This window comes from Brachyhypopomus gauderio, unplaced genomic scaffold (assembly GCF_052324685.1).
Source record: "Brachyhypopomus gauderio isolate BG-103 unplaced genomic scaffold, BGAUD_0.2 sc62, whole genome shotgun sequence".
In the NCBI taxonomy this organism is placed as follows: domain Eukaryota; kingdom Metazoa; phylum Chordata; class Actinopteri; order Gymnotiformes; family Hypopomidae; genus Brachyhypopomus; species Brachyhypopomus gauderio.
In genome coordinates this window covers 521,220-540,589 of record NW_027506883.1, presented here as the reverse complement: position 1 = coordinate 540,589, position 19,370 = coordinate 521,220, and the positions used below count along the sequence as shown (strand labels likewise).

The following is a 19,370-nucleotide window of genomic DNA, read 5'->3' as shown; positions in this document are numbered from 1 at the left end:
CACTACATAAACAAAGAACATCAGTGAATCTGCTGCTCATGAGATCTAAACTGGGTCTGTGTAACCACCTACCCAGTCATGTGCACCTCTCCAATGGCCTCTGAAACACCAGGAGTGGGGTACTGGGGTTAAGGGTCACCTTTCATTTAGTCCCGAGGCTCTTTAATGAAAATTAAAAGAGCAGAAATAATATAATAAACAATAATGAAACAGCACAACACTGGAAGTTTTATCATTGAAAATTACAATATCTGCATTCAAGTACATTAGCATTACTAAAACACTTGACTCTTGACCACACCCACACATTGGCATTACTAAAACACTGACTCTTGACTACACCCACTCATTAGCATGACTAAAACACTGACTCTTGACCACACCCACTCATTAGCATTACAACACTGACTCTTGACCACACCCACTCATTAGCATTACTAAAACACTGACTCTTGACCACACCCACACATTAGCAATACTAAAACACTGACTCTTGACCACACCCACACATTAGCATTACAACACTGACTCTTGACCACAACCACTCATTAGCATTACTAAAACACTGACTCTTGACCACACCCACTCATTAGCATTACTAAAACACTGACTCTTGACCACACCCACTCATTAGCATTACTAAAACACTGACTCTTGACCACACCCACTCATTAGCATTACTAAAACACTGACTCTTGACCACACCCACTCATTAGCATTACTAAAACACTGACTCTTGACCACAACCACTCATTAGCATTACTAAAACACTGACTCTTGACCACAACCACTCATTAGCATTACTAAAACACTGACTCTTGACCACACCCACTCATTAGCATTACTAAAACACTGACTCTTGACCACACCCACTCATTAGCATTACTAAAACACTGACTCTTGACCACACCCAGACATTAGCATTACTAAAACACTGACTCTTGACCACACCCACTCATTAGCATTACTAAAACACTGACTCTTGACCACACCCACTCATTAGCATTACTAAAACACTGACTCTTGACCACACCCACTCATTAGCATTACTAAAACACTGACTCTTGACCACACCCAGACATTAGCATTACTAAAACACTGACTCTTGACCACACCCACTCATTAGCATTACTAAAACACTGACTCTTGACCACACCCACTCATTAGCATTACTAAAACACTGACTCTTGACCACACCCACTCATTAACCTCTAAACAAGTCAAGACTTACAACTGTGCCAAAGCAAGCAGAAGACAAACGTTCATCAAACATCTGCATGGTCCCCAAACACACGAGAAGAACTGTGGGAATCTTGCAGTGTGACAGCTGCTGCCTTCAGAGCGTGTAGCTCTGTGTAACATCAGGCAGAAACACAAGGCCTCAACACTTCAGACCATCGCTAGTGAGGCAGTTGAAAGGATATCGTTCAGCTCAAGACCGATTCAAATTCGCTTTCTTTTTCGACGGTACTTTCCTCTGCTGAAAGTCCCCCCCCCCCCCCCCCCCCCCCCCCCCCACGTCTCTCTACACCTGTTTGAGGACGAGTTTCTGGCGCAGGCTCCGGGCCCCGGGCTCTGTGGCGAGGGCCGCGCTGGTGCAGGGCAGGCCGTGGGCGCTCACGTACTTCCTGTAAGCCTCGCGGATGATCTTGAAGGCCCTGACGTTGGCGTACGGGATATCCGTGACGGGGTCGCGGTACACGGCCGGTTTGTGGGTCACCGGGCACACCTCCCTGACGGGGATCCGTGGTGCGGGGGTGTTGGGGAAGAACGTCTGGAAGGTGTCCTCCTCACTGAAGGTGATGTAGGTGCGTGAGCACCTGGTGCCTCCTGGTGGCGCTGGAGGAGCGGAGGGGGCGGAGGTGGAGGCAAGGGGGCCGGGGGGGGTCGTCTCTGTCCAGGGTGGATCTACAACTCCACCGCTGTGAGGGCACAGCTGCACGTCCTGGTCCAACCTGCAGACCGCACGAGTGAAGGAACACTGCAGGTGAAGCACTTTTAATGAAACACATCATGTATTTCCTACATCTCATACTTTGGAGTGGGACAAACGATCTGGTCCTAAATGAAGGATCAGGCATGCTGACGGAGAAGAATACCCCTCAACGTCCACGTTCTCCTCTTTGAGGAAGTGCTCGCTCAGCACGGGCGTCTGTACGGAGTGGTAGCGGATGATGGGGCCCACACACTGACGCTTCTTATGAACCTGCTTCTTCTTATCCGCCTCCAGGCGCTCATAGTTCTCTGGATTTAGCACAGGAAAAGGAGGAGACCTTTATGACTTAATCTGATCGCTCGTCTGTCTGTGAAGGTTACATGGTCTAAAAAGGGAATATATGACGCTCGTGAGTGGAAGGAGTAACACAGCGTTCTATCTGCGAGACCTGAGCTTGGTTCTCAGCAATGCCCTTCTGGAGCCAGGGGTCTCCGGGCACACACTTGGCCAGCGTCTCTCTGGGTGTGGGGGCCTCACTTTCTCCTGCGCTGTCCTCTGCTAGTCACGCTAGCCGATTCTAGAGGCATGGCAGCTCACGGCCTGGTTACTAGTGTTCTGAAGCCCTGACCCATGCTGGTAATTATCATGTGGACACCAGAGAGCAGGTGGAAACTTGTAATGGTTAACGCATGAAAATTGGGAAAATTTGTGTTTTATAATGATTTTAAATGATTTGTTATATGTCAGTTGTGCATTAGAGTGCATTTTTTGCAGTGTGTGTACAAGATGATGTCCTGCTGTGCAACATGTCTGTCTGGGTTACACCACACCATCCTGGAAGTGAAGGCTCCTCTCAGCCTGTGTGCTTTGTGGGAGAACTGGGTGACAGACTACATATCCCAGAATGCCGATGCTGTAGTGTGATAGAGGTTTGTGGCTACCTTGACTAATTTAATGAACAAAGGGGGAGCAGTATAATATATTAGAAATCATTAGACATACGCATGCAGGTCTGTGTCATTATTTCCACAGGGATTTCATCTCATATTTACTGTGCTAGTCACCTTTTTACTGTATACCAGCTGTAAGTCAAGCTGGAAGCTACAGTGTAGAGTTGCTTTCTTACCCAGTGAGCGGAGGTTAACTTCCGCTGTCACCTTAGCTTCAGCTAGGAGCTCCGCCTGGGTCAGAGGTCGTTCGTGGCGTGTGCCTTTCCTGCGTCGTGGGGCGACCTGCCTCTCCTGTAGCCTCAGGTAGGTCAGCCGCGTGTGCTCGGTGGTGGACTGCCTCACAGACTTCCTGTCCGAGACGGAGACGCCACGTCGCGCCGCACATCTGACCCGCTCAAGCTTACGCTGTCGGTTGATGTCTGAGGCAAAGCAAAAGCTAATGTCACACTGTCTCACCTTGACCCTTGACCTGTGGACTCACTTCTTCCAGAACTTCTTCCCTATCCCACATGAAAGTTACATACACCCTCATAACAGCTGTCACATCAACAAGAAATGATCCACTATTGCACTCTTATTCCCATAAACATAAGTAATGTCAAACAAGGCATAGCTACATCACTAAATCAAACCACAGGAAGTGATAGGTTTCATGAATCTAGGGTTCACAGTTACAATCCTATACAGAATCAAAAATCTTGTTTTCACAAGAGAACAACCATTTTTAAACTATTTTAACAATTAGTTAAAGACCTATTCTGTACACTGTGAAGAAACACCTTCCTCAGAGGCAGTAACCCTGGAGGAGTCTCACTCTTCCTCAGAGGCAGTAACCCTGGAGGAGTCTCACTCTTCCTCAGAGGCAGTAACCCTGGAGGAGTCTCACTCTTCCTCAGAGGCAGTAACCCTGGAGGAGTCTCACTCTTCCTCAGAGGCAGTAACCCTGGAGGAGTCTCACTCTTCCTCAGAGGCAGTAACCCTGGAGGAGTCTCACTCTTCCTCAGAGGCAGTAACCCTGGAGGAGTCTCACTCTTCCTCAGAGGCAGTAACCCTGGAGGAGTCTCACTCTTGCTGGTGTCTTCCTGGAGCTCAACAGGTTTATGTCTGTCGTTCCTGGTCTTTTCTGCCCTCCTAGGCAGTTCATTGAGCTTCTTTGGCTTGGGCCTGGGTTTCACAACCTTAATAGGTTCCTGGGCAAACACAGTGCAACACGGGGAATAGACAAGACTGATCATCAGTACTGATCACACCAACATTATTAATTTACAACTACAATCTAGTCACGCTGGCTAACAAAAAAGTGACCTGTTAATGAATGAAAATGGAATGAATGAATTAAAACGTAGTGTCCTCAGTTTTGAACAGCAGAAAGGCTGGTTTGAGGTACTAATCTCTTTCAAGCCAACCTTAATGTGAATGTTAGTGCAAAGTGAACTACAATCCAGAGAATGAATCAAATCATCATCTGAGGCGCACGACACCTTGTAGGCCTTGGTGACCACCCTGGTCTTCCTCCGTGGTCCGTCCTCCTCCTGCTCACTGTCCGGTTCTTCCCCCTCGTCGATGTCGAAGTCACTGTCCACCTCGTCCGCGGTGTCCGACAACTCCACCTTATATTCACCATCTCCTGATTCCTGCAACACACACACAAAGGCATCATCACATATTGTCCTTACACTAGGCACGCAGCACACACGCGTAAAAACCCATTAAAATGTGTTTCATCCATTATTAATCCCGTCATTTCTTGACAGTAGTGCCAGACTAGCTAAAACCTCTTCTACAAGTTCTGCACCTGGTTTTAGCATCACGCAGATTACGAAATAACCTCTGCAGCTACCCGCGGGTTACAAAAAAAGACACTGCAGGCTGCAAAACGGACACAACACACCTTGCACACATGTACTAGTTCTGGCCCACATGCATGCCCAGTGGCCTGCAGCGCCAGGTGCGCTGTCGCGTGCGCGGTGCGGGCAGCGCGCGCCACTCACGTCGCTGAATCCTCCGTAGGTGGTTCTGTAGAACTCATCATCTTCCTCCGCGTCCAGCAGCTTGGACATGCGGTTCCCCGCGTTCTTCCGCGGAGCCCGACAGAAAGCCACGCTCATTCTTTAGTTTTTTTTCCTCTCCGTTGACCTTTATTGACGGAATTAAGAGAGTGACGAGCTGTCCCGTTTCTAATTGACACATCACATGTGTCTAAATCCCGAGTGAAGGACGCAGTGAGCGCGGGGATGAAAGGGCTTCGGAGCCCACCTCGAGGAGCACACGTTTAAATGAACAATCCATGTGATGTTAAAACATTATAGATTAACACACAACAGATGAAACAAGTGTCAGACTTACTAGTACGCACAAAAAAGCACAATCGATGAATATCTTGTTCAGACCCAACCAATAGAACCACAAGTAATTCAGCTGTGTGGCCTCCAGATGGCGCTCTAAGAGTTCTTATGTGATCACGAATGAGTGACCCTGCAGCGTTTCATGATGGCACCACGTTAAGATGTCACTAGTTTGGAATAATACGGTTCAAAAGGTCTATGGCATTTAAATATGTCTTTAAAAATTTAAATAAGGAAGCGCGGATCTCTGTAATTTCATTTTGCATTATAAAGCAATATTGTGCTTTATATTCCTTTTGCGTTAAATAGCCAACCTCACGAGCTTATATGTGCATGTGCACAAACTCACTTGTCTTTGGAATTCTTGCAACTTTTCTAAAATACCTACTGCATACATAACGTGTTCTGGATGTTTTGTGAAAGAATGCTACCAAGCAGGAAGCGCAGGACATAATTGGGTTTGTTCAGAGATGGAAAACATGAAAGAAATTTAAAGGGACCACAGCCAACAAAGACAGAAGGTGATCTGAACACCGCAAGGGCTTTCCACATTACATGACTTTTTGAGAATCCTCAGCATTTTTGAGACTTTAAGGGGAACTTTGAATGTGTAAAGGGGAAATAGGTGATGTACAACAAAAAAAAACCTTATTCTCATGTAAAATTTTGTGTTCCAGCACTGGATTGTACATGAAATAAGGACCATGTGTGTGAGTTGCTTTCAATTCTGAACTCTCATTCATGTAAACAATATGCCTGTCACTATAAAGTTCTAGATCTCATATTTTCAGAGCGTATCAGTCTCACAGTGGCTTGTCTTTGTACTAAATAATGTGCTTGGTTGATAGGAAGGCTTTGTCCTTGGAACAAGGCCACAGTGTGTGTGTTTTCAACAAACTTTACTTGTTATTTCTACCCAACACATTTATTTGGAAACCAAAAGTAAACAACGCACAAAAGCACTCAAATAAAAACACAACCACAATCCGCACGCTACACATACTGCACAAGGTCAGAAAGTTTAAGTCTGGAATATTGTATTTTTAGTTATGTGTTGTTTGATTTCCAATCCTCAGTCAGAGGCAGACATGTCTAGAAATCGTACATATGCCAACAGTACATAGGTTCACTACGTGTAGGTGACTTTATTGTCTCCCATAAAAAAACGTGATAACAACCAAAAGAATGAAGAAATACTTTATTAGGATCTGTTACGAAATGCCAGGAAACAAAGTAGCAGTTGAGGTTTCTACAGTCTGATCTAATTCCCTTTCTGATTCATTAGGCGAGGGAATGTCTTTGTATGCAAAGTGGTATTTTGTTTCTTATCATTTTGAAGTCTGGTTTCGCAGTCTTACATTCTCTATGTGTCATATCTCCAGACTCAACTCCAGAATGTGGCACAGAAACTAACATTCGTTTTCAAAATGAACTGGTAGTGCTTAAAGCAAAACACAAGTATGACCAAAAGGAAAATATTAAACATTCAAAGTTTCTAAAACTGAACACCGAGGTTTATGAATGAGAGCCAGTGATTTACATTAAGTCCATTCTTCAAGTCCGAGCCCCAAGCACTCAGACATTGCGTGGGCTTTAAGATTACAGGGGCGTTATTGTGAGAGTTGGAGTGGCTGATGACTTCATGTGTTGGGAATGTGTTGATGCGGCTAATGACGGTAAACGGCAGGGAGACCACGCCCCCCCCCATTCACAGCCAGCTGCCTACCCACCAACACCACTCTGTGTGTGTGTGTGTGTGTGTGTGTGTGTGTGTGTGTGTGTGTGTGTGTGTGTGTGTGTGTGTGTGTGTGTGTTGAAGTAAGCCCACTCACCATGGAAGCACAGAGGAACACACCAAAAAAGGGCTGGAGAGCATATATTATTGTAATGTATTTTGTAAACATTTTTGGTAATGAATGGAACATTTATGGAAAACTCTTTGCTATTTACAACTAAAACAGTTTTCTGGTTCATATACACAAACAGTCGGAGAACTTTGATACGGATTAATTAGGGTCAATTCTGGAAACTGGAGTAAACAGTGGAGCTGAAATCCTTGGAAAAGTGTTCCTTCAGAAAGCTTAGAACCGGTTAAATATGGTCATGCCTGTAAAATTGGCTGATGGCAGCTACCACAGCCCAGGATAACACAGCCTAGGTTACCACACAGCCCAGGATAACACAGCCCAGGATAACACAGCCTAGGTTACCACACAGCCCAGGATAACACAGCCCAGGATAACACAGCCCAGGATAACACAGCCAAGGTTACCACAGCTCAGGATAACACAGCCCAGGTTACCACAGCCCAGGATAACACAGCCTAGGTTAACACAGCTCAGGATAACACAGCCCAGGATAACACAGCCTAGGTTACCACAGCCCAGGATAACACAGCCCAGGTTACCACAGCTCAGGATAACACAGCCAAGGTTACCACAGCTCAGGATAACACAGCCCAGGTTACCACAGCCCAGGATAACACAGCCTAGGTTACCACAGCCCAGGATAACACAGCCTAGGTTACCACAGCCCAGGGTAACACAGCCCAGGATAACACAACCTAGGTTACCACAGCTCAGGATAACACAGCCCAGGTTACCACAGCCCAGGATAACACAGCCTAGGTTAACACAGCCCAGGATAACACAGCCCAGGTTTTACAGGTGCTCTGTCCATCACAAGGTTTCACACATGCAGATGTAACTGAAATGTGAGAATTGAGTCCTCCTAATCATCTGCCCCAGCAGAGTGACGCTACAGTTACAGGGTGATGCTACAGTTACAGTGACGCTGCAGTTACAGGATGACGCTACAGTTACAGAGTGACGCTACAGTTACAGGGTGAAGCTGTAGTTACAGAGTGATGCTAAAGTTACAGGGTGATGCTACAGTTACAGAGTGACGCTACAGTTCCAGGGTGACGCTACAGTTACAGAGTGATGCTACAGTTACAGAGTGACACTACAGTTACAGGGTGACGCTGTAGTTACAGAGTGACGCTACAGTTACAGAGTGACGCTACAGTTACAGTGATGCTACAGTTACAGGGTGACGCTGTAGTTACAGAGTGACGCTACAGTTACAGAGTGACGCTACAGTTACAGGGTGAAGCTGTAGTTACAGAGCGAAGCTACAGTTACAGGGTGACGCTACAGTTACAGAGTGACGCTACAGTTCCAGGGTGACGCTACAGTTACAGAGTGACGCTACAGTTACAGAGTGACACTACAGTTACAGGGTGACGCTAGAGTTACAGGGTGAAGCTGTAGTTACAGAGTGACGCTACAGTTACAGGGTGACGCTAGAGTTACAGGGTGACGCTAGAGTTACAGGGTGAAGCTGTAGTTACAGAGTGACACTACAGTTACAGGGTGACGCTAGAGTTACAGGGTGAAGCTGTAGTTACAGAGTGACGCTACAGTTACAGGGTGACGCTACAGTTACAGAGTGACACTACAGTTACAGGGTGACGCTAGAGTTACAGGGTGAAGCTGTAGTTACAGAGTGACACTACAGTTACAGGGTGACGCTAGAGTTACAGGGTGAAGCTGTAGTTACAGAGTGACGCTACAGTTACAGAGTGACGCTACAGTTACAGGGTGAAGCTGTAGTTACAGAGCGAAGCTACAGTTACAGAGTGACGCTACAGTTACAAGGTGAAGCTGTAATGAAGCAACACATGCAGTGTGCCAGTGAGAATTGCTAGATGCACAGTACGTAGAAACCCTTATTAGTCCCACTGCAGAGAAAGGACAAAAATTACCCAGATAAATTATGTGTAAAAAATTGTGTCATCCTCAGTTTGTACTGTCAGCAACATCACATTGCAGCATGAACGTTGTCCTTTAGATATTTTACTTCTGTAGGTGACAAGTGATGAATAGCAAAAGACAAAAGATCTTCAGCACTTTCATTTAAACGTTTAGTCTAGAAGAAAAAACAACTCTACCCTTAGAGGCATCTGTGTGCATGCCAAAGAGATCATATTTTCAACTAAGAGGAGGTTTCTCTGTTGCAGGCCTGGACATGTTAATCATGCAGGTTAAATGCTTCTCTTTGTACATCATGTTCTTGTATGGCCTGTATGGTGTCCTCCCTGCTGTTACAGCCTAATGAGTGTACATCATGACACCATTGCCTTTGTTTAATATTCAGTATTGAACAGTATTTAACCAAAATATGACAGCTGGGTACTCTTACCCATGTGCCAAATCAGAGTAACAGCGGTGTGGCATATTCCCCTGATCCCCCACCCCCTCCGAAGTATTTTGAGTATTTTAAATCAGAAGTATGATTTATGATTCTGCAGGACAAAAAAATGTTGACACTCCCTTTGTGGTTACCGCAGGCTCTTCAGGTATCGGTGGGTTAAACCTGCCTTGAGGATCAGAGACTTAGACCAGAGACTTCTGCAGCGTTTAAGAATTGAAGGAAGAATTTATGGTTAAAAGTTATCCAAAAGTTAATTCTTCCCTAAAGTCCAATTCTTGCTTGGTTAATATGAGTAGAAGAAAGGTAATAGGGTAAAAAGTGTCATTTCTGTCCTGCAGAGCATAATCATGAGTAAGAGGGAGTGGAGGAGAGTTCAGAGGTTCAGAGGTTCAGAGGTTCAGAGGTTCAGAGGTTCAGAGGTTCAGAGGTTCAGAGGTTCAGAGGTTCAGAGGTTCAGAGGTGCTGTGTAAGGGATCTGCTCCAGCAATATCATTTGGACATGCAGTGTTGGTGTGCATGTTTATCCCTATCAGAAGTAATGACACTTTATTTCCCCCTCTGTGTAACACATGCAGTTGAATGTCTTCAGAGCTGTTTTGCAGACATGACCCAGTTTAAATGCCATCTAAACATTAGAATGTGGAAGTTGTTAAGCAAGTCCTCTTCTTGAGGCGTTACTCTATGAAAAACAGGTCACATGTTTGGGCTTCAGGAGAGGACTTGTTAGATCCAGCTTTATGTGCACGTCTTAGTACACTGTATTGCACGTAGTCTGGTTTCACTGTGTCACACGTACCATGTCACACGTACCATGGTTTGACCTGGATCACCTCACACCCTCTCCCACATTTTCACAATATTCATAGAATTTAAGTCAGTAAAGGACTTTATGACACTAAAGGAATTTATGCAGAGAATTAAGCTCTGAATAAGATCGTTATTTAAAATATTTTAACACAGAATGAACAATATAGAACAGTATATATTCTAGAACAATATTTTGAAACACCTGTCTTACAAGAGCTCTGTACTGAGACATGAAGCAGTGTAGAAGTGTGTCAACGATTATGTCAAAGTAATTCTGTTAAGAGTGGTTTATTCAGATAACTGGCCACATCATACAAGAAGGTCTCTTGTACATTGAGGCTGCATTGTCATGTTTATACACAGTGGTGGATCTATCAACACAGTCCACTGTGATGGAACAAATAGCAAAAATGCTATGGCTATATTATTTTTTTCCAACAGATTAAACATGGAGTTAATCTACTCAGATATCCATACAGTAATTTTCAAAGTGTTAGCTTGGATGACAGTTAATGACTCAGTAAATCAGTATAAAATGGCAATACAACATGCAGTTGACTGTACACAATGCATCATATGGGTAATACTGGGAACTGGAGTAAACATTGGAGCTGTGAACCTTGGAAAAAGTGTCAGAAAGCTGAGCAGGTAAAGTGTCATGGAGGTGTTACCACTCATGCAGGTACTTGAGGAATCTCACATACGCAATCATTTTGTTTTGTATTTGTTTTTTGGTGTTGTTATGGTACAACCAATCATAAATAACGAAATACAGACCTGTATGACAAATAAGTCTTGCAGAATATGCAAATATAACCTAGATAAACAGTTATTGTTTTCAACTGTGCTGAAAATCTTGTGCATTCAGTTTAATTGCAGTGGTGTGGCCTGTAATCTTCTGAGGTGAATATACATGAAAAGAGACCCAGACGTACTGCTTGCTGGAACTACAGGGTGTGGGCCCTGTCTCTGGTTTTAGCTGTGTGATGTCTCATTTATGAAACATGCCTCAAAGAGCTGCCAAATGATGACTTTACTGGGTGTAGTGTACATATGATAGCATTCACCTTAGGCTTAAGGACATAATTACAGACATCTGGAGTGTGGTCCTTTTCTTTCTCCTCTGTCTCTTCATCTCAGTCATTTATGGGACACTGTGTGGTCTTTTGTCTTCTGAGTGGAAATGTCTTTTGGATATCTGTCTGTGTAGTAATTTAAATACAGAATGTCTGTAATTGTTAGGAGCAGTGCCCAATGGATTTATCCATTTTGACATTTTCACACCAAAAAAAAACCTCCTTTATAATATATGTTTCTGTTATTATTGTTATTCTGTTGTTATTACTGGTAAGAGTATTCAGACCAGTGTATGCTGGTTACATGCTTCCTTGAGTATGTCCACCTAGCCTATGTCTAAAATTGTAAAAACCAATAAAATTCATTTATTTGAATTTGTTTATAATGTCCAATAAACTACTGAAATTGTCCTATGAACATGTAACTTACAGCTAAACATATTTGTCTCAAGTGGACACAAATGAGATTTCAGTGTCTTTATTTGAATATACATGATTGTAATTTCATGTTTATGTTTATTGATTATCTGTACTATTCCATATACTTTTGCTGTTCATTTTATAGTAAGAAACCATAATCGTTTTGCTCCAGTAAACTCTCAGTACATCTATACTGTATCAGTACTGGTTGTGAACAATGAGGCATATATTTTTGTGATATAATGATTGCAGTGTGGTTTGTCAAATTAGTCTGTGAGGTACAGTGAGTCAATCATGACTAATAATCATTATAGTTCTTTTCATCTTATTTTTGTAATTGTTTCAGAAACACAACGCCAAAAACATAGTATGGTAATACTAAATACTAAATAGTGAAAATTAATGTATTTTTGTCATCCTAACCCTTATATATCTATTCATATATTATCAGATTGAAAAATACTTGAGTGTCACGCATAGTGGAATTGAAAGGAATGCCAGTCATTAAAACAGGGAAGAAAGTCCCCATATCAGTAAAAAAAAAAAACTCTTTATGCATTTTCACTTTCTATATTACTATTACTGTATTACTATTATTATTACCGTATTACCGTAACAGGTTCTTATATCCATGGGAAATCATCTCAGAAGAAAGATGACACTTGTTTATGATGAGAACTACATGAGAAACTGGCAGATACCATCAGGGCAACGTGGCTGAGAAACAGAGCAATTCGGACCACACTCATGTCTACACTTCACACAAATGCCAGCACCATCATGTATTCAGATTCAAAAGCTGAAATTAGAAAGCTGACATCAAAGGCATCGAAAGTTACCACAGTAGATAATTTGTCAACATCCATTCCCATGTTTGGGGTACTGTGTGATCAAAGCAGTTGTGTTATTCCAGTGGACAATGTTGCCTGACAGCAAACCTCTAGGATATGGACAAGGAATAAGATGACTGTCATTCCTGTTCAACCACTAGCACGGGACTCTTATTCCTGTTAAGAGTACATATCTTTTCACCTGTTGTTTAATGAGTCTCTGCAAATTTGCACATGATTCAGGAAGTTCATTCACAAAGTACTGCCAGGCAGCACATGGGAGAAGAACTGTAAATAAATCATCTTGTCTTATGACCTGGACCAAGAAAAAAACATATATCATGATGAAAAGCCAAATGTGGAAATAGATCATATTAATGTATCATGTGAGGGGACCACAACATGGTTAAGACCAGCATGAATGTCAGTATAGGACACTCTAATAATCTAGTATGTCTACTTTCTAATACCTTAATATTGTCAGTCACTGTGTGATTCTGGTTAAGTACCCAATTGACATCTAAACACATCCAACACATAATACTTTTTACACACTAGTCGAGCTATTCCACTAAGAATTTTGATCGTAGTCTATATGTCAAACATTCAGGACCTCTGCAGTGTTTAAGGTAAACCAGAGTTTGATGCTTAGTCAACAATGTGGCTCAACTATGTTCTTGAAATAAAATCAGCAAATATGTGTCACAGGTAGACCTGCAATTTGTGCCAACAGCCACAGCACTGGACATCATCACAGTACCCACACACCCACAAACTAACCCACACAGGGAAGAATATGTGGGTGTGTCTTGTCCGTGCATATGACAAGTGACATTAGTGTGTTTTATAAATTCCCACCCTAGGCAAAACACAACGTACTTTCCCGGAGTTTGCATCTATGAGGCAGAAAATTAAAGCGCTTCGAATTACAGTTCCTCAACAGAGGCATGACCATGACAAAACCCCAAACCTGACATATTTTCAAGAAAACTGAAGCCTGGAGATTTGGTGTCAGTTAATGTATCACGTTAACGAATGTTTTGTTTGTGTTTCATCTCTACTTCCTTGGAAGAAGTGGGTGTTGGCTTCTTTGGTGCTCGGCCTTCACGTGAAATTCTGTTCTTGGTTGTTTCTCCTTAATGGAAATACTGACCTTTTCTCCATCACAGTGCATGTCAAACTGCGAAAAAGAACCAGAGATATTTAGCACTTTTTGAAATACTGATAGCACTGGAAAATCTGAGAAACATGCCAGAAATATGTCATTATGGTTTATTGAACTGATGTTACTCAAAATAGCTAACATTGACCTTCACCTAAAGCTAAAACTTGTCTATAAGAGAAATCTCTAATATCTATACAATACATACAATAATCTAAAGCATACTTAAAACTCTCAAAATGTAATAAAATAAAAAAAAGTTTATCCATCCGTCCATCCATTCTCATCTGCTTATCCGAGTCTGAGTTGCAGGAGCAGTAGCCTAAGCAAAGTGGTCCAGGTTTCCCAGGTCAGCAGAGTGATATAATCTCTCCAGTGTGTCCCGGGTCTTCCCCAGGGTCTCCTCCCAGTTGGACATGCCCGGAGCATCTCACCAGGGAGGCGTCCAGGTGCCATCTGAACCAGATACCTGAACCACCTCTCCTGGCTCCTCTCTACGTGGAGGAGCAGCAACTCTACTCTGAGCCTCTCTCGGATGACCGTACTCCGTACCTTATCTCTAAGGGAGACCCGGACACCCTGCGGCGGAAACTCATTTCAGCTGATTGTATTCGTGATCTCATTCTTTTGGTCACTACCCAGAGCTCGTGACCATAGGTGAGAGTCAGAACGTAGATTGACCAGTAAATCGAGAGCTTTGTCTTTTGGCTCAGCTCTCTCTTCACTACAACGGTCCGGTACAGCGTCTGTAATACTGCAGTCGCAGCACCGATCCGCCTGTCAATCTCCCGTCCCATCATCCCCTCACTCGTGAACAAGAACCTGAGATACTTCAACTCCTCCACTTGAGGCAAGGACTCACTCCCGACCCAGAGAGGCCACTCTACCCTTGTCCGATTCCTTACCATGGTCTCAGTTTTAGTGGTGCTGATTCTCGCATTCGGCTGCAAACTGATCCAGCGAGAGCTGAAGGTCTCTGCCTGATGATGCCAACAGGACCACATCATCCATAAAAAGGTGACGCGGAACCCTGAGGCCACCAAACCGAACCCCCTCCACCACTTGGCTACACCGAGAAATTCTGTCCATAAAAGTTATGAACAGAATGGGTGACAAAGGGCAGCCCTGGCCCCAACTCCCACCGGGAACCAGTCTGACTTACTGCTAGCCATACAAACCAAGCTTCTGCTCCATTTGTACTGGATAGCCTGTAGCAGCAGTACCCATAGCAGTGGGGCCAGTACCCTATGCTCCCATAGCAGTGGGCCCAGTACACTATACTCCCAGAGTAGTGGGCCCAGTACCCTACATTCCAGGAGCAGCGGGCCCAGTACCCTATACTGCTGTACAGTAGCAGCGGGACCAGTACCCTACACTCCCAGAACGCCTCCCAGAGGAATCAGTTGAATGCCTTCTTCAAATCCACAAAACAGATGTTGACTGGTTGAGCCCCACAACATTCTGAGCCTTGAGTAACTCAGGGCGGATCTCATCCACCCCTCTCTGGAGCCTTGCTGCCAATGTCACCTCACTGCCCTGGTCACCTTAGCCCGAGTGATGAGCAAACCCCCCTCAGAGTCTTATCTATTTCCGTTGCTAATCACACTTGGTAATCCTGTTTTATTGGTCTTGTCACAATAGAGGTAAGGCCAGATGGAGAGATAAGTATATTAGACAACACGTCATTTTAATGATGAAGCGGCTACAGTTTAGTAGAATGAATGAACACGTAACAGAACGTACAGTGGGGAAAAAGTACTTAGTCAGTCACCAGTTGTGCAAGTTCTCCCACTTAAAAAGATGAGAGAGGCCTGTAATTGACATCATTGGTAGACCTCAACTATGAGAGACAAAATAAATTTTAAAAACTTTGAAAATCACATTGCCTGATTTTTAAATGATTTATTTGCAAATTATGGTGGAAAATAAGTATTTGGTCAATAACAAAAGTTCATCTCAATACTTTGTTATATATCCTTTGTTGGCAATGACAGAGGTCAAATGTTTCCTGTAAGTCTTCACAAGGCTGACACACACCATATGTTGGTCCATTCCTTTGGGCGTGTCTTAGTTTCTGGACTCATTCATCTATGTTCAGGTATGCGTTTATTTCCGTGGTTTCCTTATTGTGTGTGTGGGTGTCTGTCTTTCATCTTTTGATCATGTGCTGCACGTGTTGCTTATTTTCTGCTGTGTATTTAAGTCTGTCTTGCCCTTGTTGTTTTGACTGCATTACGTTACATAGCATGACTGACCCACCGCCATGCTTCACAGTATGCAAGGTTCTCGTTCTTCATCCTCCAGATATATCGTTGAATCATAGGCCCAGAGTTCCAATTTGACCTCGTCGCTCCAAAGAACAGCATCCCAAAACCTTTGTGGTTTGCCCACATGGTTTTTGGCATACTGGAGTCGACTCGTTTTGTGCTTTTGAGTCAGCAGAGGGGTGCGTCTGGGAGTTCTGGCACGGAGGCTTTCTTCTCGTAATCTGTGGCCCGAAACCTGAGTACCTCACCTCTGACAAATCCTGTCACTGTTCCTCAGCTTGTCGGCCGGAGATTTTTTTCCACCTTGCGTTTCAGGTACCGTACACCACTTGCCAACAGCATCCTCTTCCTGCCACGCCCAGGTAATGTTTCCATCGTGTCTTTAGCTTTAAATGTGCAAATTATGCTTCCAGTTGTGTCTCTTGGAATGTTTAATGTCTTTGATATCATTTTATATCCATATCCTTGCTTATGAAGAGCAATTACTTCCTCTCTATACTTCTTTGACCATTCTCTGGACTTCACCGTGTTGCATAAACATAAATTGTCTAGGAGGAGCTGAGTGTGCAAGTACTTTTAAATCTGCTTAATGGCTGCTCGTTATGGTTCTGTTCACATCTACAGATTCTTTCAATGCCTAATTGAAAACACCTGATTGAAACCTCTGTATTATTAGTGCTGTCAATTCCAGGTGCCGTGATTAAAAGTCCTCACCAGGATTTTGTTCAAGCTTGCTAGATTTTCTAATTAGCAATCCAGGTAAAATTAGTGGAATCAACACAATCCAGGAAGCCAGAGCAAAATCCTGGTGAGGACTTTTAATTGCGGCACCTGGAATTGACAGCACTAATAAGTATATACTCTGGATTTCTACCACTAGTCTTTCACTCATCATCACTGACTGAAGACTCTACTTTGACCATGGAAACATCACCTCACACATACAGTACACACCCCCACAAACTCACATACACACACCCACTCACATACACACCCCACAAACCCACAAACGCACCCCCACATTCATACACAGCCCCACACTAACATACACACCCCCACAAACTCACATACACACCCCCTCAAACCTACACACACCCCCACACTCACATACACACCCCCACAAACTCACATACACACCCCCTCAAACCTACATACCTCCACACTCACATACACACCCCCACAAACTCACATACACACCCCCTCAAACCTACACACACCTCCACACTCACATACACCCCCCCATACTCACATACACCCCCACAAACTCACATACACACCCCCTCAAACCTACACACACCCCCACAAACTCACATACACACCCCCACACTCACATACACACCCCCTCAAACCTACACACACCTCCACACTCACATACACACCCCCACACTCACATATACACCCCCACAAATCCATTGACACAAACCAACAACAATAACAAAAAGCAGCACTTAATTACAGAGGACATCGTCTGAGGACATCGTCTGAGGACATGTGCAATGACAATGCTGCTATTGTTGTGTCAATCAATGGTAAATAATTCAAAAGTGTATAACTTAGTGTATATCTCTACCCCTAACATAACTAAGGCTTTAAGATATGTGGTTAAATGCATCTCTAGACAGGGCAGAATTTAAGAAACCAGGAATCTAAAGTACAGGTGCAGTTCCTGGCAGACTGAATGGAGACTTTAGCAGTGAGATCACAAGCCCCACTGCATGTAGTCTGTCATCATGTTGTGTTTCACAATTAGTTAGACTTCAGAAACATGTAATTACTATACAATAGTATATTATGATAGGTATAGTATGATGTAATTGTTGACAGATATTTATAATTTATATATATATATATATAAAAAAGTCAAAGCTTCAGAAGTGTGTAGAATAGACACATATACTGATTTTTTCTTTTAAATTTATTTTTCTTTACCCACTAAAATCTATGGCATATGACTTTCTGAAATGCACTTAAAAAATAAGCAAAGACAAGCTTAGAAATACAGAGCAAATTTGACACATTCAGTTCCCCTGTCTAATGTAGGGAATTTCTTCAGGAAGCAAGTTTTACAGATAGTCCATCCATTTATTCTAGACAAGTACCTGTCTTTAAACAAATTTGAGAATTCTCTCCAAAATAGGGTTCCCCAAAATATGTTCCCCAAAATAAAACCCAGAGCATTCTAAAAGGCAAATATGTCATAATTTCACAAGTTTCTACAGAACTTTGTTGTGAAGTTTAATTTAGGGCAGTGCAGTACATTAGTTGCCACATGTGTTCATGAGTGCAATAACCATGTTATCTGGCTCAGGTAACCACAGCAGGTGCTGGCAGCATGTATGATACGGTGAACCGTATTCAGGTAATCCTCATAAGGCCCTGGGGAAGGACAGGTAACCAGAGACAAGAGCACAGCAGAACACACACACACACACACACACACACACACACACACACTCAAACACTCTGGGGTGTCAGTGGTACTTGACCCATAGGAGGACGGCAGGCTGTTTTCCAGGTCCAACATTACTTTTTAATTTAGCCTAAATGTAATTTAGAACAGTCAAATGAGAACTTGACTTTTTGATGAAAACTGTCCTCCAATATAAAAGTAGTGTCTTTTTTTATAATGTATTTAATTCCTATAATTGTTCTAAATATCTGTTCTTTGTCTGAGCTTGTGGCTTTACATATCAAACAGATACGTTGATAGGCCTGTGGCACTTCCCTAAAACTTTCCCTACAACGCCCAGGTTTCACCACCCACGCATAATATAGACCTACAGTTAAGCCATTGTTATGTTGGTATGAATATCTTTCACAATACCTAAAAGCATGCAAACGTTTTTGATGCTGTGAGATAAGATATGCTAAATGATAAAAATTGGACTCTTCTGGAAGACTGGAGGAGATTAGCAAACAAGTGTGTTTCCTCCAATAACTTTCATGCCATAGCATAGCTACCCTGAAGACTGTGGGGCTGGTTTGCATAACTTATACTGTACCATTCTTCTGCAGTAATTATGGGGTTAATCTTTCACTCATGAAAGATGGTTTTAAGTTATTTCGGGCATCACTTAGGCGAACCATATGAACAGTCTTTAACAGACATTTGCAACAAAGCACTTGTTATAACAATTTTTTTTTTAATGTTAGCCATACTATTTGAATGGTATGTTAGGTGACCCTTAACATGTACTGCTGTCTTTTGGTTGCAGAAAACCACAAATTGTATCATGTACTTGAAATTCTCCATTTCCAGAAACAATAAAATTAATTTTAATTATATTATTTGGCTTTACTACATGCAGTGTATTTTTTACCATCTTTACATTTCCTGGTACACAGTCATCTTCCACACCTGC

The 19,370-nt window shown here is 43.0% G+C and overlaps 1 protein-coding gene across 1 annotated transcript; it reads right to left on the bottom strand.

The window, feature by feature from the left end:
* Positions 1-1,524: 1,524 nt before the first annotated feature.
* Positions 1,525-5,385, bottom strand: vps72b (vacuolar protein sorting 72 homolog b). The gene is made up of 6 exons (XM_076988568.1): positions 4,878-5,385; positions 4,368-4,520; positions 3,953-4,076; positions 3,063-3,305; positions 2,100-2,244; positions 1,525-1,955 (listed from the first exon to the last, which is right to left on the bottom strand). The coding sequence occupies exons 1-6, from the start codon at positions 4,992-4,994 to the stop codon at positions 1,526-1,528; spliced, it is 1,212 nt and encodes a 403-aa protein (XP_076844683.1). The 5' UTR covers positions 4,995-5,385; the 3' UTR covers position 1,525.
* Positions 5,386-19,370: the final 13,985 nt, after the last annotated feature.

Coding starts and splice junctions, on each gene's coding strand:
- vps72b (XM_076988568.1), bottom strand. CDS start 4,994: ATGAGCGTGGCTTTCTGTCGGGCTCCGCGGAAGAACGCGGGGAACCGC. Junction 4,521..4,877: donor CCTACGGAGGATTCAGCGAC/GTGAGTGGCGCG, acceptor TGTGTGTTGCAG/GAATCAGGAGATGGTGAATA. Junction 2,245..3,062: donor AGTTAACCTCCGCTCACTGG/GTAAGAAAGCAA, acceptor TGCTAAATCCAG/AGAACTATGAGCGCCTGGAG.